The 17,854-nt window shown below is 41.8% G+C and overlaps 1 protein-coding gene across 1 annotated transcript in view; it reads right to left on the bottom strand.

Annotated features, from left to right (window-relative positions):
- Positions 1–242: 242 nt before the first annotated feature.
- LOC126259282 (kynurenine 3-monooxygenase-like) overlaps positions 243–17,854 on the bottom strand; it is a 167,710-nt gene continuing 150,098 nt past the window's right edge. Inside the window, exons 8-11 of the mRNA XM_049955929.1 lie at positions 17,559–17,648; positions 11,038–11,172; positions 6,689–6,850; positions 243–573 (exon numbers count right to left, since the gene is read on the bottom strand). Of these exons, the coding sequence (XP_049811886.1) occupies positions 445–573; positions 6,689–6,850; positions 11,038–11,172; positions 17,559–17,648 (516 nt within the window). The 3' untranslated portion in view covers positions 243–444. The remainder of the gene's footprint in view (positions 574–6,688; positions 6,851–11,037; positions 11,173–17,558; positions 17,649–17,854) is intronic.

Here is a 17,854-nt window from a genome sequence, read left to right as displayed (position 1 = left end):
GAAATGGAATATCCCATTTATCTAGCTCCAACTATCGTTCCGACTTCGAAGTCCGTTAATTGCAGTCGTGCAACTATAATCACCTTTTCACATGAATTCCTTGCGTACAAAGGACAGCTCCGCCAATGCACCACCGTTTCATACCTTGTCTACGCTATCCTACCGCCATCTGTACATGTTACATATCGCTATCCCATGACTTTTATCACCTCAGTGTATGTGTGCGACAATAACAAACAAACTTGTCAAGACATTAAGATTTATTTTCGTGAATTATAAATACAGAAATGTAGACATAAAACAGAAAGAACATAATTATATTTTGCCTCTAATTTACATACAAACATAAAAATATAAATGCAGAAAGGGGTGTTAGAGATCAACGTTAGTAAGTGTGTGGTACGTGTGATATGGCGTGTAAGGGGGAGGGCGCCGTAAAGTGCCTCAGGCGAGCTGTGGCAGCCAGCGCAGGGGTCCGACCTCTTGCAGCAGCAGCCGGACTCCGCCCCACACGAGCGCAGCCGCTGCCGCCACCGCCACCACCGTGGCGCCCGTCCCCACCCGCTGCATCACCTGGTGGGAAAGAACAGCACAGATACAAGTTACTATAACACCTCTCTGCAAGCGGCCGGCTGTCGACAGACTAGGTCTAAACAGGGTCGATATTTTAATAAACTAAAAAAATAGGTGAGCAAAAGAGGAAGATTAATTCCCCATTCGTAACGAATAAGGCACTGTCATGGGACAGTTTACGACATTGGATATGAAGCTCGTTTAGAAGAGACGCCGTCATTCTAATAAGAGGGGCATTCCGAAAGTGAGGTCCGATCGGTCGCGAAATGGAAACCACTGTGAAAATCAAAAAATTTTTATTTCCAACAATTAGCTACACCTTCCAGCTACTTCTCTAGAAAGACGCCGCTCCGACTTGCACATCTGTCATAGCGTTGTACAAATTTTCCGACTTTCCAATACCCTCGTCATAGAAAGCAGCCGACCGTGCTTTCCGACGATTCACTACACTGGTCTGCAGTTCGCTGTCTGTATCAAAATGCTGTCTTCAGAGCCAGCGGTTCATGTGAGCAGAGATGAAACTCAAGCGAATTACGTACTGCACTGTAGGTAATCAAATACTTACCATCAAAAACGCTGTGAGAGTTTCTTCATTGCCTCTGAGTGTGGCCGAGAATTGTCATAAAGAAGGAGACCCATGACAGTTTTGTTAAGTCGGCTGGATAATATCAAACCAAATTTCTCACCAGGCCCTCATACTTGGCGGGAGACACTATTTTCTAGGCAACTTCACGTGCTCACTGTTCAGCCAGAAATGGAAAGAGCGACGTGATGCGATCATCGGGCATATTAGAGATACTTCTCAATACATTTGAACAAAGCCTCATTGGATTTTCACTGTGGTTCCCGTTTCGCGCCCGACCGCACTTTACTTTCCGAATAGCCCTCTTAAAATACAGCACACAAATTATTTGCTGCGCCTCTGCCACGACGTCTCACTTTAGTAACAACTTTACACACCTTCCCCTCAGACACCATGAAACCATTCTCGATATCTCCCCTTCAATTCCAAATCAAGGTATTAACCGACCCCTTCGCTGCATGGCAGCAACTGTAGCCTCTTCCTACCTGAAGGTGTCCCATAAAGAACGAAATTTTGAAAACGCCAACAATTTCTGTACTAGTAATTCAGCAACTCCGACAGTGGTAGCTCATGCAAAATTATATTATTGTGCTGCTGTGTAGTGGCTTATAGGAGTTTGACTTGCAGCGGCACAAATCGTAACCAAACCAAGTATGTTAATATTACGTATATAAACTGATCTGTTTAAATATATTAAAATTTTGTAATAATAGTTTAATATTATAAGGAGTAAAATAAAAAAATTGTTATCTGTGAGAGTCTAACCCATGTTTGAAAATTACCAGTCTATACTTTAGACCAGTCACCCATGTGCGAGAGATGACAACGGCCCTTTAAATATCTCTCATACTCTATGCTTGCACAATACACTAAATGAAGCTTAAAAGAAAAATACTGACCTTTTGAAGTCAGTAATCTGTGGAAAACGATTGACTTTAGATCAAATATTTGTTCAGAACATGATCTGCCCTTCTGTAAGCCACCGTGATATTCATTTAAATTACTCGTCAGTGATCTTTCTATGCTGTTTAGCATATCTTGCAAAATATGTTACGTGCAAGTAAAGTTAAAGTAAATTACTCTGTCGTTGTTAACATCCTGTTTATTACCTTTCTACTTTAGTGGATGTATCAAGGCTACCTTCCACTTTCGTGGGAGTTTTTCTGTTTTCCAGATTTTCTCAGAGACAAATTTTATCTCATTTTTTAAATTTTTGTAGAGACATTTCAAAAGTTGTGCTGTAATAGTCTTCTCTGCTAGCGTTATAAGATTTTAATAACTTCTTCAATTTCTTTGGTAGTTTGGGGTATACCTTCGTCTGGATTTTCGTGAGTGTATGAGTATTCAAGCTTATGTATTGGTTACGGGCAATTAAGAAGCTGATCAAAATCTTTTGCAAGTATTTCGAAATTTTCATTGTTACGTAAGCCAAATCAGTAAACCTAGTCCCAGGCCCCTCTGTTAGATTTACATTTGAAGTACATCTACCTACCTTTTTAAATCTCACTTTCTCCTCAAAAGATCTACCGTAAAAGGCCCTCTCTAGCAGATCATCTACAGAAACCACTTTCATACTATGTTTCCTCATATACTGGCTTGTTTCACCACTGTCTAGCCTATAGCCTTTTGACTTCCACGGGTAGTAACCGTAACTACATCAAATGTATTAATTTTACATATACAAAGTAAAATGTTATTTTTAAATTTTATAATTTCAACACTGGAAGAAATGAAAAAAAATGTTGGTATCTGCAGGAATTGAACCCAGGAGTGCAAATTACCCGTGTATACTTCAGACCACTCACCCACTGTGCCATCACGACAACGGTCTTTGAAAAGTGCTCATACTCTACGCTTGTACAATATGCTACATTCAATTTCGAAGAAAAATGGTGACCTGGTGCTGTGAGCAACGTACCACTCATAGTGCCAGAAGGAATGACGTCACATCAGGGTATGCACAGCAGAAAACAAACAGTTGCGCCCCTTCTCTGAGTTGATCGTACTACGGCCGACTGTCATTTCAGCAATCGACACTGGTTTCTAGTTATCGCGGAGAGAGCGCTGCAAAACATGTTTTCGTCCATTTTATTTGCATACCAGCATGCATTTGGAGAGAAATGGTGTAATCTTAGTGCGGTTTCTGGCTCGCATTCGAAACGAAATGGCATAGTTTTAAAATGTGCTGTAGAGCATTAACTTATGATAACAGGCCGCCACTGAAAAAAGACTGAACATTGCATATTTTGACCTGTTCTCTTTGTGGTTAGTGACGGAGTGATTCGTGTCAGAAGAGCATGTCATCGTAATGAAAAATTAGTACAAATATGGTGAATACCGTGCAGAGATTGTCCACGAAAGCCGTGGAATGTTTGGCCAATGTAATGGACTGAATAAGTTGACTTTGATGAGAATGACTGCTAAATTTAAGAAACTCGATTTAGTTGTGTACGTTAAAACTACAGCGAGCCTTCGTGTTAGTCGGTCTGCGGAAACATCGTCATCGAGAGTGATAATGTTACTGTAAGTTTGGTGAAAACTATTCGCTGACGTTCACAGCAAATGTATAATCCCAGAACCAGCATATAACGAATTATGAAAGACAATCGGCATCTTTGCGCCTATAAAATCCAAGTGGCAGAAGAACTGACGCTATGCGATCACGAAAAGAACAGAACACTGGGTGCTTGCGAAAGAAAATTTCAAAAAGTAAATAATGTTCATTCATAGGGTGCACTTTCTGTTGAGAGGCTTTGTGAACAGAGAAAATTGCACGATATGGGACACGTAAAACCCTTGATTAATCATGGAGAAGCCATTACATCCACAACGAGTGACTTTATGGTGTGGCATCTGAGCTGAAGGCCTAACTGGGCTATACTTATTCGGAGATGGCACTGGAAACGTATTAACAGTGGACGGCGAACATAACCGCAGTATATTAAGAGAAGTTTTGTAGTCTGAACTGATCATATGAATTTTCAAGAAGTTTGGTTTCAACAGTATGGTGCGACCTGTCGCACATCGATTCCAACAATGTACGTGTGACATGAGATGTTTCCTGGGCGGCTAATTTCAGGTGACGTGGTAGTAATACATAAATTACTTCATGTATACAGTGTGAGTCAGGAGGAAAGGTACATGCTTTGAGGGATGATAGTGTTAGTGATTCTGAACAAAAGACTTCATATGGGCATATGCCTTGTTCCGAATGGTTTCCGAGATAGAATGCATTTAACGTACATTGTTATTTATTTTCTGTATTGAATAAGGCATTTTCATTGTTTACAAAGTGCTGCAGCAGTGTAGAGGAAATTAAGACGAACAATTTGTTTGCTGTGATTCTTGAGTTTCTCCCGGCGTATTTGATAATCAAAATATCCACGGGTGTACTGCCGGTCTACAGTGTCCAACGGGCACAATATTTCGGTGATCAGACATGTCGCCATCATCAGTTCCCCCTGAGCAGCCATAGCGTAAGGATCTCCGTGCCGGCACGTTCACAGGAGCTCAGTCCGTCAGTTCACCTGATGATGGCGACATGTCTGATCGCCGAAATATTGTGACCGTTGGACACTGTAGACCGGCAGTACACCCGTGGATATTTTGATTAATTTGTTTGCTGACGATCATGTAGTCGTAGCACAAGATGGGGAGGATGCTAAGTATATGTGCAATCAACTAGCAGTAGCATACAAAACTTGGGGTTTGAATATTAATTACCAAAAAACAGAATTCATGACTAATGATTCAGATGAGCTATACATTGAAGGAAAGAAAATCAAAAAGATAAACACTTTTTGTTATTTGGGATTCATTTTAGAAATCGAGGGAAAATCAGAGTCAGAAATCAATAAAAGAATTAGTAGCGGATGGAGGGTCACTGGGATGCTTAACTCTGTCTTATAGAGCAGGAACATAATGAGCAGAACTAAAAAATTAATATACAAATCTATATTAGAGAGTGTAGTTCTGTATGGAACGGAGACCTGGACAATTAATATGAAGCACATTAAAAAATTACAAGCTCTAGAGATGGACTCCTTGGAAAGATCGGCAAGAATCTCCAGGAAAGAAAAGATAAGGAACACCGAAATAATAAGGAGAATGGAAATAAAAGAAAGAATATATGACATTATGGAAAATAGAAATTACAGTGGTACGGGCATGTACGACGAATGGAGAAAACCAGAATACCAAAATTGATACTGGAGTGGGAACCGGAGGGGAGAAGAAGAAGAGGACGACCAACGACCACCCGGCTCCAAAATGTACAGCACAAAATGAGGAGAATGGGCGCAGAGGAAGAGGACACACAAGATCGAAACACCTGGAGGAATATTTTGAAAATATAGTTTAAGAACGTTTATTGTTTGTATTGTAATTTCCAAGTAAATTATTATGTTGGAGAGAAGCCTCTGTACTGAGGAAAGCTCAAAATAATAATAAAAAAGTTTGATACACGACAATTGTAGTTCGTCATTTTGGGAAACTACCTCACATTGGCATTCAAAAACTATGTAAGCTATAGCGCATCCATGTCGCGCGAGATTTTGAATATTCGCGAGTTCTCTTCACATACACTATTAGTCCTAGAGAAAAAATGGATAGGACCTCCTTTATAGGAAATTTGAAGTAGTTTAATTTTGTACTGGAATACGTTTTCGCTGGAGGCCATGGTTTTCGAGTTATTAAAGAAAAACGCGTTTGAAGGTCAACTTGGTACGCTTTCCTTGAATAATTCGAAAACTACGGCCTTCAGCGAAAATGTATTCCTATAAGAAATTTAACTGCATTTACAAAAAGGTCTAGTTCATTTTTTCTTTAGGACAAATAGTTTGCGCATAGCGAGGTAGAGAATGTGAAAATCTCGTGTGTGGTTTTTAGACGGTGTTGCAGGCTGCATAAAACCCATAAGTAGCGGTGGTAAGGTTATGCATTTCAGTTATCTTTGAGTGAGAATATAGTCTTATGAAATCGTCCGATAATTTGTATTGGCTATATCGATGAGAAATAGCTTCCACAATCTGAAAACTTGTGTCTAAGAAACAGCAGACATCTTCTGTGTTTTGTTAGGGACATGGATACTCGGAGAAGGGGAAAAACATAAAATAATAGCCTTCGAGATGTCGTGCTACCGCAGAATGTTCAAATTTCCTGGGTAGAAAAGTTATCAAACGAAGAGGTGCTCCACAGAGTGAAGGAAGTGCAGACTTGTCTCCTGACGCTCATCAAACACAGAAGAGACACACGGGTTGGCCGTTTGCTGAGACATGATGGTATCATCAAAAATATCGTTGAAGGAACAGTGGGAGGGAAGAATAAAAGAGGCAGATCGGAACTAGAATACATCGAGCAGATCATGAAGGATATCAGATGCACCACCCACACCGCTCTCAAAGGGAAAGCCGAAGACAGAAGTGGATGGCGAGCTGCTGCTAACCAAACTGATGGTTGGAGACGAAAGAATAAGTCTGGTGCTTCAGTGTTAACATTTGTATACCGTTTTACGCCGGTGTGCGAGTGGCCTACCTTGTCCTGCCAGTGCTTGTTCTGGAGGCACTTGTGGTAGCGCATGCTGCTGAACGTGACGCTGGTGTAGAGCGGCACCCACAAGGCCGGCATCAGCCGCTGCAGCACCAGGTCCACCCGCTTGCGGATCAGGAACGACGATCGCGTCACCAGATCCCGCATCTGCAACCACACAGGCGCGCCGCGTCAGCGGCCTTAATGGCTCTTGCTCTGCGTCGTCTTTGTCAAGTGCAGTTTCTTTTGAAGGAATGAACGTTAGACAGGAAAAGTAAGGAACGTTACAACAAAAAAAGGGAGAAAGTATGTACTTTGATGTCCAGTCGACGTTTTGCTTCTTAGTGAGTAAACATGACACCACTTTATAACGAACTGATCGCTGTCATCAGGAGGATCTAAAGTGGAATGGCCTGAATTGTTTTAAGAAAATAACCTTTTTTTTTTGGAGTTTTTCATAACACCGACCGCTTTGGTAGTTCAATGGTCAGCGAGTTTGGCTGCTCTCTTGAAAGTATAGACGTGAAAAATAATTTCTGCACAATAGGTGTTGACTTTCATTCTTTCAGTACAGTGTACAGTTACCTTCGTCTGATGTCAGACATGCAGATCGTCCGCGAGGTTGTCACAAAAACTATTTTGTGTCCTAATAATCTGCATTCGTTTCCTTAATAAGGCGACACTCCATGTAGGGTGTTTTCAACGTTTAAACGACACTCATGTAGAGATTCCGTTTTTCCTTTCATTTTTTAATTAGACTTCTGTCTCGTTCGGTATGAGCCGTCACGATTTCCTCACTTTGAATTTGCTAGTCTCTGCTTTATATCCTCCTCTCTTCATCTTTCATTCGTTATTCTGCCTGCAATGTAGTAGAATTCCTTCACTTAGTCTCCTACATCGTCCCTAATTTTAATCTTAAGATTATCGCTAATCTCATTTCTGCTACTTCTCATTACTTTCGTCTTTCTTGGGTTTAATCTCAATCCATATTTCATGGACAGCAGACTGTTCATTCCATTCAGTACATCCAGTAATTCTTCCTCACTTCCACCGAGGATGGCAATGTCATCATCGAATCTTATCATGCATATCATTTCATCCCAAACTCCGTTACTTTTCATTCTGTGTACAGGCTGAACAATTGGGAAGAAAGACTGCATACTAACCTTACGCTCTTTTCAATATGAGTATTTGCCTCTTGGCCTTCTATTTTTGTTCTTCAACCCTGCTTCTTGTTCATATTGTACATTACCCTTCTTCTCCGATAGTTTATTGCTGTTTTTCTGAGAATTTCAAACATCTTACACCATTTTACACTAAAAATTTTTCTAGGTCAACAAATAATATAACACTGTCTTCATCAACTTTTCCCTCCATTACCATTCACAACACTACAGATGCTTATTTGGTGCAAGGATCCATTCTTCAGCATATTGCTCTTGTCAGGAACTTCGACGTATGAGCTGTTAACTTTGCTGCGCGACCGTTCTAGCATTTGCCTGTCCTTGTTGTCTTCGGGATTTTAGGATGAAATTCTTCTCCGGTCTCATAGATTCTGTGCCCTAACTTGAATACCTGTAAATGTTTGTTGCCACTTCCCCCAATGATTTTAGAAATTACGAAGCAGTGATTCTACCCCTTGTGCCGTATTTGAACGCAAATTTCCTAGAGATCCGTTAAATTCAGACTCTAACATTGGATCTCGATGTCACCAAATCGAGACCTATTACAGCTTTGCTCACCTCAGCAGATGGTGGCTCCCCTTCAGTGTACTCTTTCCACCAATCCGCTCTCTCGTCTGCATTTAACAGAGGACATCCTCTTTCACGCTTAATGTTGACGCCTTTGCTTTTAATTTCACCAGTATTTATTTTGACTTTCCTGTATGCTGAATCTGTCCTTCAGATGTCCATTTCTATTCCGATTTCTTCATATTTTTCCTGTAATTATTTTGCTTTAGATTATCTGCACTTTATCCTGATTTCATTCCTATGTGACTTACATTATGGTGACAAAAGTCATGGGATAGCGCCATGCACATATATAAACACAAATATGGCGGTAGTATCGCCTACACAAGGTACAAAAACGCAATGCATTGCAGGACCTGTCATTTGTACTCAGATAACTCATGTGAAAAGGTTATGGCCGTACAACGGGAACTGTCAGATTCTGAACACGGAAATAGCAGTTGGAGCTAGACGCATCATAGCACATTCCATTTCAGAAATCGTTACGGAATTCAATATTTAGAGATCCACAGTCTCAAGAGGGTGCCGAGGATACCAAATTCCAGACATTACCTCTCGCCACGGACAACGCAGTGGCCGATGGCCTTCGCTTAGCGACCGAGAGCAGCGGCATTTGTGTAGGCTTTTCAGTGCTATCAGACAAGCAACGCTAAGTGAAATAACCGCAGAATTAACGTTGGACGTACGACGGACGTATCTATAAGGACAGTGCGGCGAAATTTGGCGATAATGGGGCATGTCAGCAGACGACCGACGCGAGTGCCTTTGCTAACAGCACGACATTGCTTGCAGTGCCTCTCCTGTACCCGTCACCACATTGGTTGGACCCTAGACAACTGGAATACCGTGACCTGGTAAGATTTGGCCTGAGTTCAGTTGGTAACAGCAGATAGTGGGGTTAGAGTGTGGCGCAGACCCCACGAAGCAATGGACCCAAGTTGTCAATAAGACATTGTGCAAGCTGGTGCTGGCTGCATAATGGCGAGAGCTGTGTTTACATGGAATGGACTGTGTTTCTCATCCTGCTGAACCGATCATTGACTGGAAGTGGTTGTTCGGCTAGTTGGAGACTATTTGCAGCCATTCATGGTTTTCATGTTCCCAAATAACGATATCATGTCCCAAGGACGAAAAACATTCTGGACCGTTGGAGCGAACAATTTACTGCACTACCTCAGGCAAAAGGAGGCCCGACACGATGTCACACGGCTTATGTTAGGTCAGTGTACAGTCCTGTGTTCTTCTCATTTTCTGAATACTTTTGTATTTTCTAGTTTGTCGATCATTTGAAGCATATCTTCTGTCGCCCAAAGTTTCTTTGAAATTACCTTCCTTGTAGTTCTACTATATCTGCGCCTTACAATCCAATATCTGATTTTCGAATCTCTGTCTCATCTATGCTATTTACAGGTACATCGCTTTTGAGTCTTGAAAACTTTATTTGCTTCTAGTAGCTGAAATTTATTTCAGAATCGAGGACTCATTCTCCTCCCTCATTCACGCTATAGAGCCCGAATTCTCCGATAACTATGTATATTATTGCTTCTGCTACTACAGTGTTCCAAAACCCCATGATTATTATCTGTCCTCATACACTCCCTCTGTATCTTCATACACTGCTTGTGACGTTCGCCTGTACACCTGAACTGTTATTGTTGGCGTTGGGTTGTTGACAGTTTCGATGATAATAATTGTGTCACAGATCTCTTCTCACTTATTCGGAATTAATTCGCTGAATGCGAATCCCTGGTCATCAGCTGTATCGGGGCTCTAACCCGGATTTCCTGCTTGTCCCGAGCAGTCGCCTTAACCATGTCGCCTGTTCATGCAGGCTCCCTGAGCCGACCCAAACCTCCATATGAAAACTGTCTACATCTTTATAAGGTAGGCCATTCAATTCACGACCTAATCATTATTTGAATTCCCCCAATAGGGAGAATGAGAAAACGAAGAATCGAGACTAACGCTGTTATCGTTGTATGTCCATCTGTACTTGGAATACAATTTTAGTCTTCTTAGTTGCTTATTTTATATCTTGTCTTCTTATTCATGACGAATCCCACGCCCGTTGCACCATTTTCGGCTGCTGTTGATATTACCCAACATTCGCCTGGCCAGAAATCATTCTCATATTTTCATTTCATTCCACTGAGATCTGAGATTTGACGCTCTGACTCAGAATGTTACCTTTTCGTTGGTTTCTCAATGTTTTCCTCATGGATATCCCGCACACCCTCTCCCTAGGCAGTACCCTCCCGGAGATGTAAAGTGCATTACAATAAACTTTTAATGTAACATGTTGCGACTGCAATGACATTCCTGTGACCTGCGGTTACTGATAGTAAAAACAAAGGACACTACTTATCTCTGTCGTCAGTTGAGAGGCACAGTTCACGTTATACTAACACTCACTTGTCGAGAACATCAACGACTTGCTCCACGTTGGCGTCTAAATGGATGTAATGATTATTTTTCAATACATTCACTCAAACCACCATCGTTAATAAATGTTTTTCAGAGTCGTGACGACGTGGAACCTCATTCACTTTGTGTCGACCTTGGCTGCAAACGTTAGATATGAAGGAGCGGCACAGTGGATCTTACCTCGATGTAGTTGTACATGGCGAGGTCGACGATAGCGTGGGCGTCTGGACTGCGCAGGCGCGAGAACTCGAACAGCGCCTCGGCCTGACCTTTGGAGGCGAGTAGCTCGTCCAGCAGCAGGCAGTCCTCGAAGCCCTGCACAACAGGTTCCAAGCAGCTGTGAGGAAGGTTAGTGTTTAGCATGTCATCGGCGACGAGGCCACTGAAGACACAGCACAACCTCGGAACGACGGAGAATGGGAAAGGACGCTGGCCGTGCTCTTTCAAAGGAATCGTGTCGACATTTGCCGAAAGCGATCTAGTGAAATCGCGGAAAATCTAGCGAAATCGCGGAAAATCTAGGCCTGTATGGCCGGAAGGGGATTTGAACAAGTCCAGTGTCAGACCTCTCCATCTCGCTCGGTTGAATAGTCGACCCACTGCGAACCAGCAACGGTTTAGACGTAAACAGCTTTAAAGGACGCTATGAGATATGATCAAAAAGTAACGCGAGTTTTTTAATTTCGCGAGCTTTATACGCCTGATTTAAAAAAATAAATTTTTTTTGCCTTGTTGGTACACGTGTTCCAGATATATGTTTACATTTTCAGCTGTTTTGAATATTTATTTTATTGTTGGCAGTCGAAAGGGTTATACTAGTTTTCGAGTGCTCGGCATGTCGAAGAAGATGTATCAAAGAATCTGCATTAAATTTGGCTTGAAAAATGGAATAAACCGCAGCACCGCATTCAAAATGTTTGGTATAAACGTTTCAAAGAGGATCGAGAAGGGTCGAAGACGAGACGCCCTAGCACATCAATTACTGACGACAATGTAGCAGAAGCAAAGAAAATGGTTCTGGAAAATCGCCTAATCACCATCACAGAGGCTGTTGATGATGTCGGCATATTCTTTGGCTCATGACAAGCAATTTTTTTCGGAAGTTCTGGACATGAAGCGTGTAGCAGCAAAGTTTGTTCCGAAATTGTCGAATTTCGACTAAAAACGACGTCGCGTAGACATCACTCACTAATTGTTGATAAAGTCGACAACGATCGTGAACTTGTATAGAAGGTTGTAACAGGTAATGAAACATGGGTATACGGGTATGACGTTTAAACCAAAGCGCAGAGGAAACTGCCTGAAGAGATAAGCCCGAAAAAAATTCGACAAGTTCGATCACTTGTGAAGGTCCCCCTAACTGTTTTCTTCGCTTACAATGGGATAGTGCACCACGAGTTCCTACTTTATTGTCATACGCCCAAAAAGGAATACCATCTGGAAGGTATGCGCCGTTTGCGGGCAGCAATCCGAAGAAAACGACCACAATTGTGGCAAAACAACTCATGGAAATTGCATCACGATGATGCTCCCGCTCATATCTCAATGCCTGTTCGTGAGTGTTTGGGAAAAAACCAAAACCATAATGGAGCGTCAGCCGCCGTATTCGCCAGATAGGGCCCGCTGCGTCTTCTTTCTAGTCTCGAGGCTGAGGAGAACTATAAAAGGACGTCGTTTTGCCGACACTGATGAGATAAAAACAGAATCGCTGAAGGAGCTGTACGCCATAACGAAAAGTGAGTTCCAGAAGTGCTTCCAAGATTGCAAAAAGCGCTAGCGCAAATGTATTATCTCCGACGGGGAGAGTTTTGAAGGGAATAAAGTTGACGCTGATGAACAAATACAGACTCTTTAAGAAAAACAAACCTTCCAGTTGCTTTTTAGATCATAGTTCGTATGGACTCTGGGCATAGACTCCTGATAGACTACAAGCAGTTTACCATCTGACAGTCTTGTTTCTGGTTGTTTGGTGCTGCACTCAATCTGCCTCTCTGTCTTTTGCGGGTCCAGATATATAGAAATTAGAAGCCCGGAGGCGGACAATCACACAGCAAAGTTAGCGAAATTGAAAAATTTAAGCCATGACCAGATAAGACTGCTTTTGGCCGAAAATGAGATTTTACTATCATTGCATAATTTGAAAACTGCTCTACCGTATTGTGCAAGAATGACACATGCCCATAGGAACAATCCATAATGACATAGGGAATGGACTTGTCGACGTCGGCTGTTTGGGGTAAGAACCAGACATGTCCCGAAACTGTTTTGTCATTGCACCAAACAGTATTCAGATTCTGGCATGTGAAAGGAGTAGAACGTAACGCAGTAATTTCTCCAGTGACATTTCTGAGTACAGGACGCCACACAAAAAAAATTAGGTCGTCATTGAATTTACATGATCTAGCAACTTCCATTGCTGGGCTTTCGGTAAGTGAAAGTCCGTGTATTTTAATGGAACTTTTATTGTTTGCTGTCTCTGATTCTTATAATACAGTTTTGATAGGTTTTCATGCTATTGTAGTGACAAATGGCAACGCTACTGGTGGTAATTGAAAGAAAACGGTAGTTACAGTTCGTTCTTGTTACCTTCTGTCTGGTTGCTAGTTTCAGAACATGCCTGAACAGCGATTTAAGTGCTTTAGAGTGTGAGTATAAAATCGATACGAGCACTTCTAGTTACGAAACAAGAAGCGGATGCGAAAGATAAGTAAGATCCATCGTGGTTTAATAGCCGTGGTAAACTGATACGTAAACAAAGCTTCAACACAATTCAAGGAAAGTCTGTATCTAGCTGACAATAAAAAAACTGAACGAAGTGAAAATGAGCATAAGGAGAGCAATAAGAATGTCGTACAATGACTTTCAAAATGAAATTTTGTCAGCCCACCTGAATAAAAGCCCAAAGCGGTTTTCTTCTTACATAAAATCAGTAAACGGTTCGAAATCCTCTATTCATTCACTCCATGACCAAACGGGCACAGAATCGGAAGATAACAGAAAAAAAGCCTAAATAATAAATTCTATCTTCCGAAATTGTTTCATCTCGGAAGATCGTAACACGGTCCCTCCTTTCAATCATCGTACGAACGTCGAATTGGGACTTATTGAGAATAGAAAAACAGCTATAATCGCTTAGTAGTGGTAAGGCATCAGGATCAGATGAGATATCTGTAAGAGTCTACAAAGAATATGAGAAAGAACTTTCTCCCCTTCTAGCAGCAGTTTATCGTAGATCTCTGGAGGAACGAATGGTAATTGGCGACTGGAAAAAAGCGCAGGTCATCCCCGTTTTCAAGAAGGGCCGTAGGCCAGATAGACATGACTACTGGCCTATGTCGTTGACGTCAGTCTCTTGTAAAATTATGGAACATGTTTTATGGTCAAGAATTTCGACATTTTTGGAGAACGAAAATTCCCTCTATAAAAATCAACAGAGATCTTGCGAAACTCAGCTCGCTATGTGCCTCCATGAGATCCATAGTGCTATAGACAATAGGGCTACGTTAATGCTGTCTTCCTTGATTTCAGGAGAGCGTTTAACAACGTCTCACATTTCCTTTTAGTGAAAAAATACGTGCTCACCGAGTAACGGGCCAGATTTGCGACTGGATTCAAGACTTCCCCGTTTATAGAACTCAACATATTACTTGTAACGGAATAAAATCGACAGATGTAAAATAATTTCCGAAGTACCACATCCAAGTGTAAAAAGTATATTACTATTTACAATGCATATAAATGATCAATTATATTGCATTGGAAGTCTTTTAACACTGTTCGCTAATGATGCGGTTGTCTATCAGAAAGTAACAACACCAGAAGACGGCACAGATTTGTAGAATGCAATATTATTAAGGCTTTCGTGGCCACTTGTAGAGAAACTGCCTGTTGGCTTCTGTCTCAGGTTCTTCGGCCGATGCTCATCTAATGATTTTACTGACGTTTCGCCAGCACGAGCGGCTGGCATTGTCAAAGCTTCACCCTCCATTGCCGGTGGTGAACTGGAGCCGAGCTCGCGGCCGCAGACTATATGTACCTGGCTCGCCAACGTCCGAGGGTTTCTCCTCGGTCATTTCCGGTGCGGTTCTCCTCTTGCTACCTGCGACGGTCGTTCGCTGCAGTACGGAAGCCAGGATCTGTTTACCTTAAGACTTCCCTTTTTCTTGTCGAAACTGTTCGCGTGTTTTTGTATTTCTACAGCTTCTTTGAACAAGCGCGTGTGATAGTGCTTCTCTACAGCCAGAACTTCCGTCTCGTCGAATTTTATTACGTGGTCAGTCTCACTCAGTGCGTGCTCTGCCACCGCTGATTTCTCCACCTGCCCCAACCTGCAATGTCACTTATGTTCTAGAAGAACATAAGCGACATTGCAGGTTAGCTTCAGAACGATGCAATTCCCCATGGCGTAAACAGTTATTCCGGTGTGACATCCAGTGCAACGCATGAGTTAACAAGTAGAAAACAAGACAAAATTGAAGATCGCAGATAGTTTCAAGCTGTTTATTGCTGTGCATGCACAGCAGGGCCAAATTTCAAATCATGTGAAAGTGTGCTGCTACAGAGTTTACCAGCTTTTGCAACACCGAGGACTGAGTACATGAATTTCTTTGCACAGGATACTCTTGACGCCAAACATGAAACTATCTACGGTGAGATCGTCTGTATACGATTTACGTGCTGAGAGGCAACAAACCATTTCCGGAGACTCTCGCTTCATTTAGGATTAAAGTGACTGCTAACCATGCGTGATCCGCTACAGAGGAGAGCACCTCTCATGTACAAGAGGCTATTGGCCTGATCGTCTCGGCTGCCACTGGGTATCAGGGCTATGCTAGCCCTCAGCTGCGAATGACACATCGTAGAATTGAAGAACAAGAAACTGTTCCGTTCCATCAACGGGCTGTTGTAGCTGTCATCCAAGACAATGCTCATCTATACGTTACAATGACTGTGCAAGGCCTTTTCTGTTTGACGGATCACAATTCTGCCTATTCAATTGTTACTCATGTAATATGTTAGCGACTTTTTTATTCAGTCCTAACGATCCTTCAGCAGTCGGAAGCGAAGAACTTTGGAATCATGTAAGAGATATATAGAAAACCTTGGTCAAATGCTGGGAGGGGAAGAGGCTCCTATTGCGACAAATATTGATTTTGGGGTTGCAATACTGCTTTAGTTATTTTGACGTGGATATACAATGATTATAGTATAAACCTGGATAAATCAGATACGTATCTTTTCTTTGTGTAATAACCGGTAATTCGGGAGAACATTTTATCCATTTTATGGCAAATGTAGGAAGTAGTGTAGAAGAGCTACTTTGTGATGAAGAGGTTGGCACAAGAAGGAAATTCATGAGGACCGCATCAATCGTATCGGAGGGCTGATGACTCAAGAAAAGAAGCAAACTGCGCAATAAAAGTTTAATGCACGTAGGATTTAATATTAAGTTATAAGGCCGTTCAAAACCATTCGACGAAATTTGAACGTGATACGAAGCAGCAAAGTGTGTCTATGATTTTTCAGCCCTCCTGTCTCACGCCCTCCTGTCTCGCGCCCTCCTACGGTGTGATCACAGAGTGGTGCAACATTTACATGTGCTTGAATAAAACGGCAAAGTGTCCTACTAAGCCCCTCAATTTGGCAACACCTTCGGTGCCCCCCCACACACCTTTGTTTAGGACGTTAAGAACGTACCTGTAAGAGACTTCGACGCCCATTCCGCTGAGTGATCCCACGTGGCTGCTCCAGCGCCTGATGGCAGGCAACCTGTTAGTCTTTCTTTAGGGCGACAAGTACGGGCTTTCTAAAAAGTGATACTTTTATCGCAGTGTATAAACATATACAGAATTATTACTCAAACAATGGCTGTGTGCATTTCCAATGATTTTGGAGAAGGGGAAACTCTGATAGAGGAACATGAAGAAATGGAGGCAAAAAGATACGGATACAAACCTCGAAACCATTGATAACGAATAAATTATTTTGTAGTGTACTGCTTTCGATACTAAGTAATCTCTCTTTGCTTTCTCGCAGAGCATACAGTTTTAATTCTTCAGAAATATATGAAACGAAGTTCTCTTGTTCAAAGTTGTTGTCAAAGAGGATTTTTCTGAGCGAAAATGTATTATTCCTATTATTGTATAGTATAAACCGACGTCTTTCGAATTAAGAATTGAAGAAGTGGTGTTAGTAAACATGTCAATTTAACACGGTTTGTTTTACTGAGTCCGTGTGTGCACCTTATTTCTGTGAAGGCAGCACATCGATTGCACATTCAGTTTTGGAAAAATTCACGGTGGTCGATGATTCGCCCTATATATATGCTAAGTGAAATTATTGTTTCTCAGAGAGCTAAAAGGGCGGCTAATTTCGTAGAAGCAGTTACTGCCCGCTTGTTGAGCAAGTCATTACAGTTTTCCAGGAACTACTTGCAGATTTTATCTCGTCCTACATCACTCGCTTGATTTCCTTCTAGTGGTTTCATTACGTCAAAGCACATTTGAAAAATTTCTAGGAAGCTTGGTACAGCTGACATAGGGTTTGTAGAAACGAACGTATCGAAACCACATAAGTAAACCGAATGTTAGAACTAGAGTTATCTTCTGCAACATCGCTTCAAGAGTAGATATTACTACCATATTGTCATCTGAGAAACTACGATACTATTCGATACGATTGTTTAGCCCAAGAATACTCACCGCATTCATTCCTTGGCCATAGAAAGGGACCATGGCATGCGCTGCATCCCCTATGATAACCGCGGAGCTGCCCACGTGGTACGGTTTGCACTGTGCACACAAAAAAACACAATCAGTAAAACTCACTCTTAGTTCAACATCTATCATAAAACAAGCGAGATAAAATTCTTGCTGCTGGAATCCAGAGCATGACATAGTATATGTTTTATTGCTAAACACAGGAGCAGTATGAGAACCGCATGCTCAGGTAACAAAAATATAAACGCCAGTTAAGAATCTGACATTCGCGAAGAAAA

Source organism: Schistocerca nitens, chromosome 5 (genome assembly GCF_023898315.1).
Source record: "Schistocerca nitens isolate TAMUIC-IGC-003100 chromosome 5, iqSchNite1.1, whole genome shotgun sequence".
Lineage (NCBI taxonomy): Eukaryota > Metazoa > Arthropoda > Insecta > Orthoptera > Acrididae > Schistocerca > Schistocerca nitens.
Note: the sequence above shows the minus strand (reverse complement) of the source record. Positions and strands in the feature narration are given on the sequence as shown.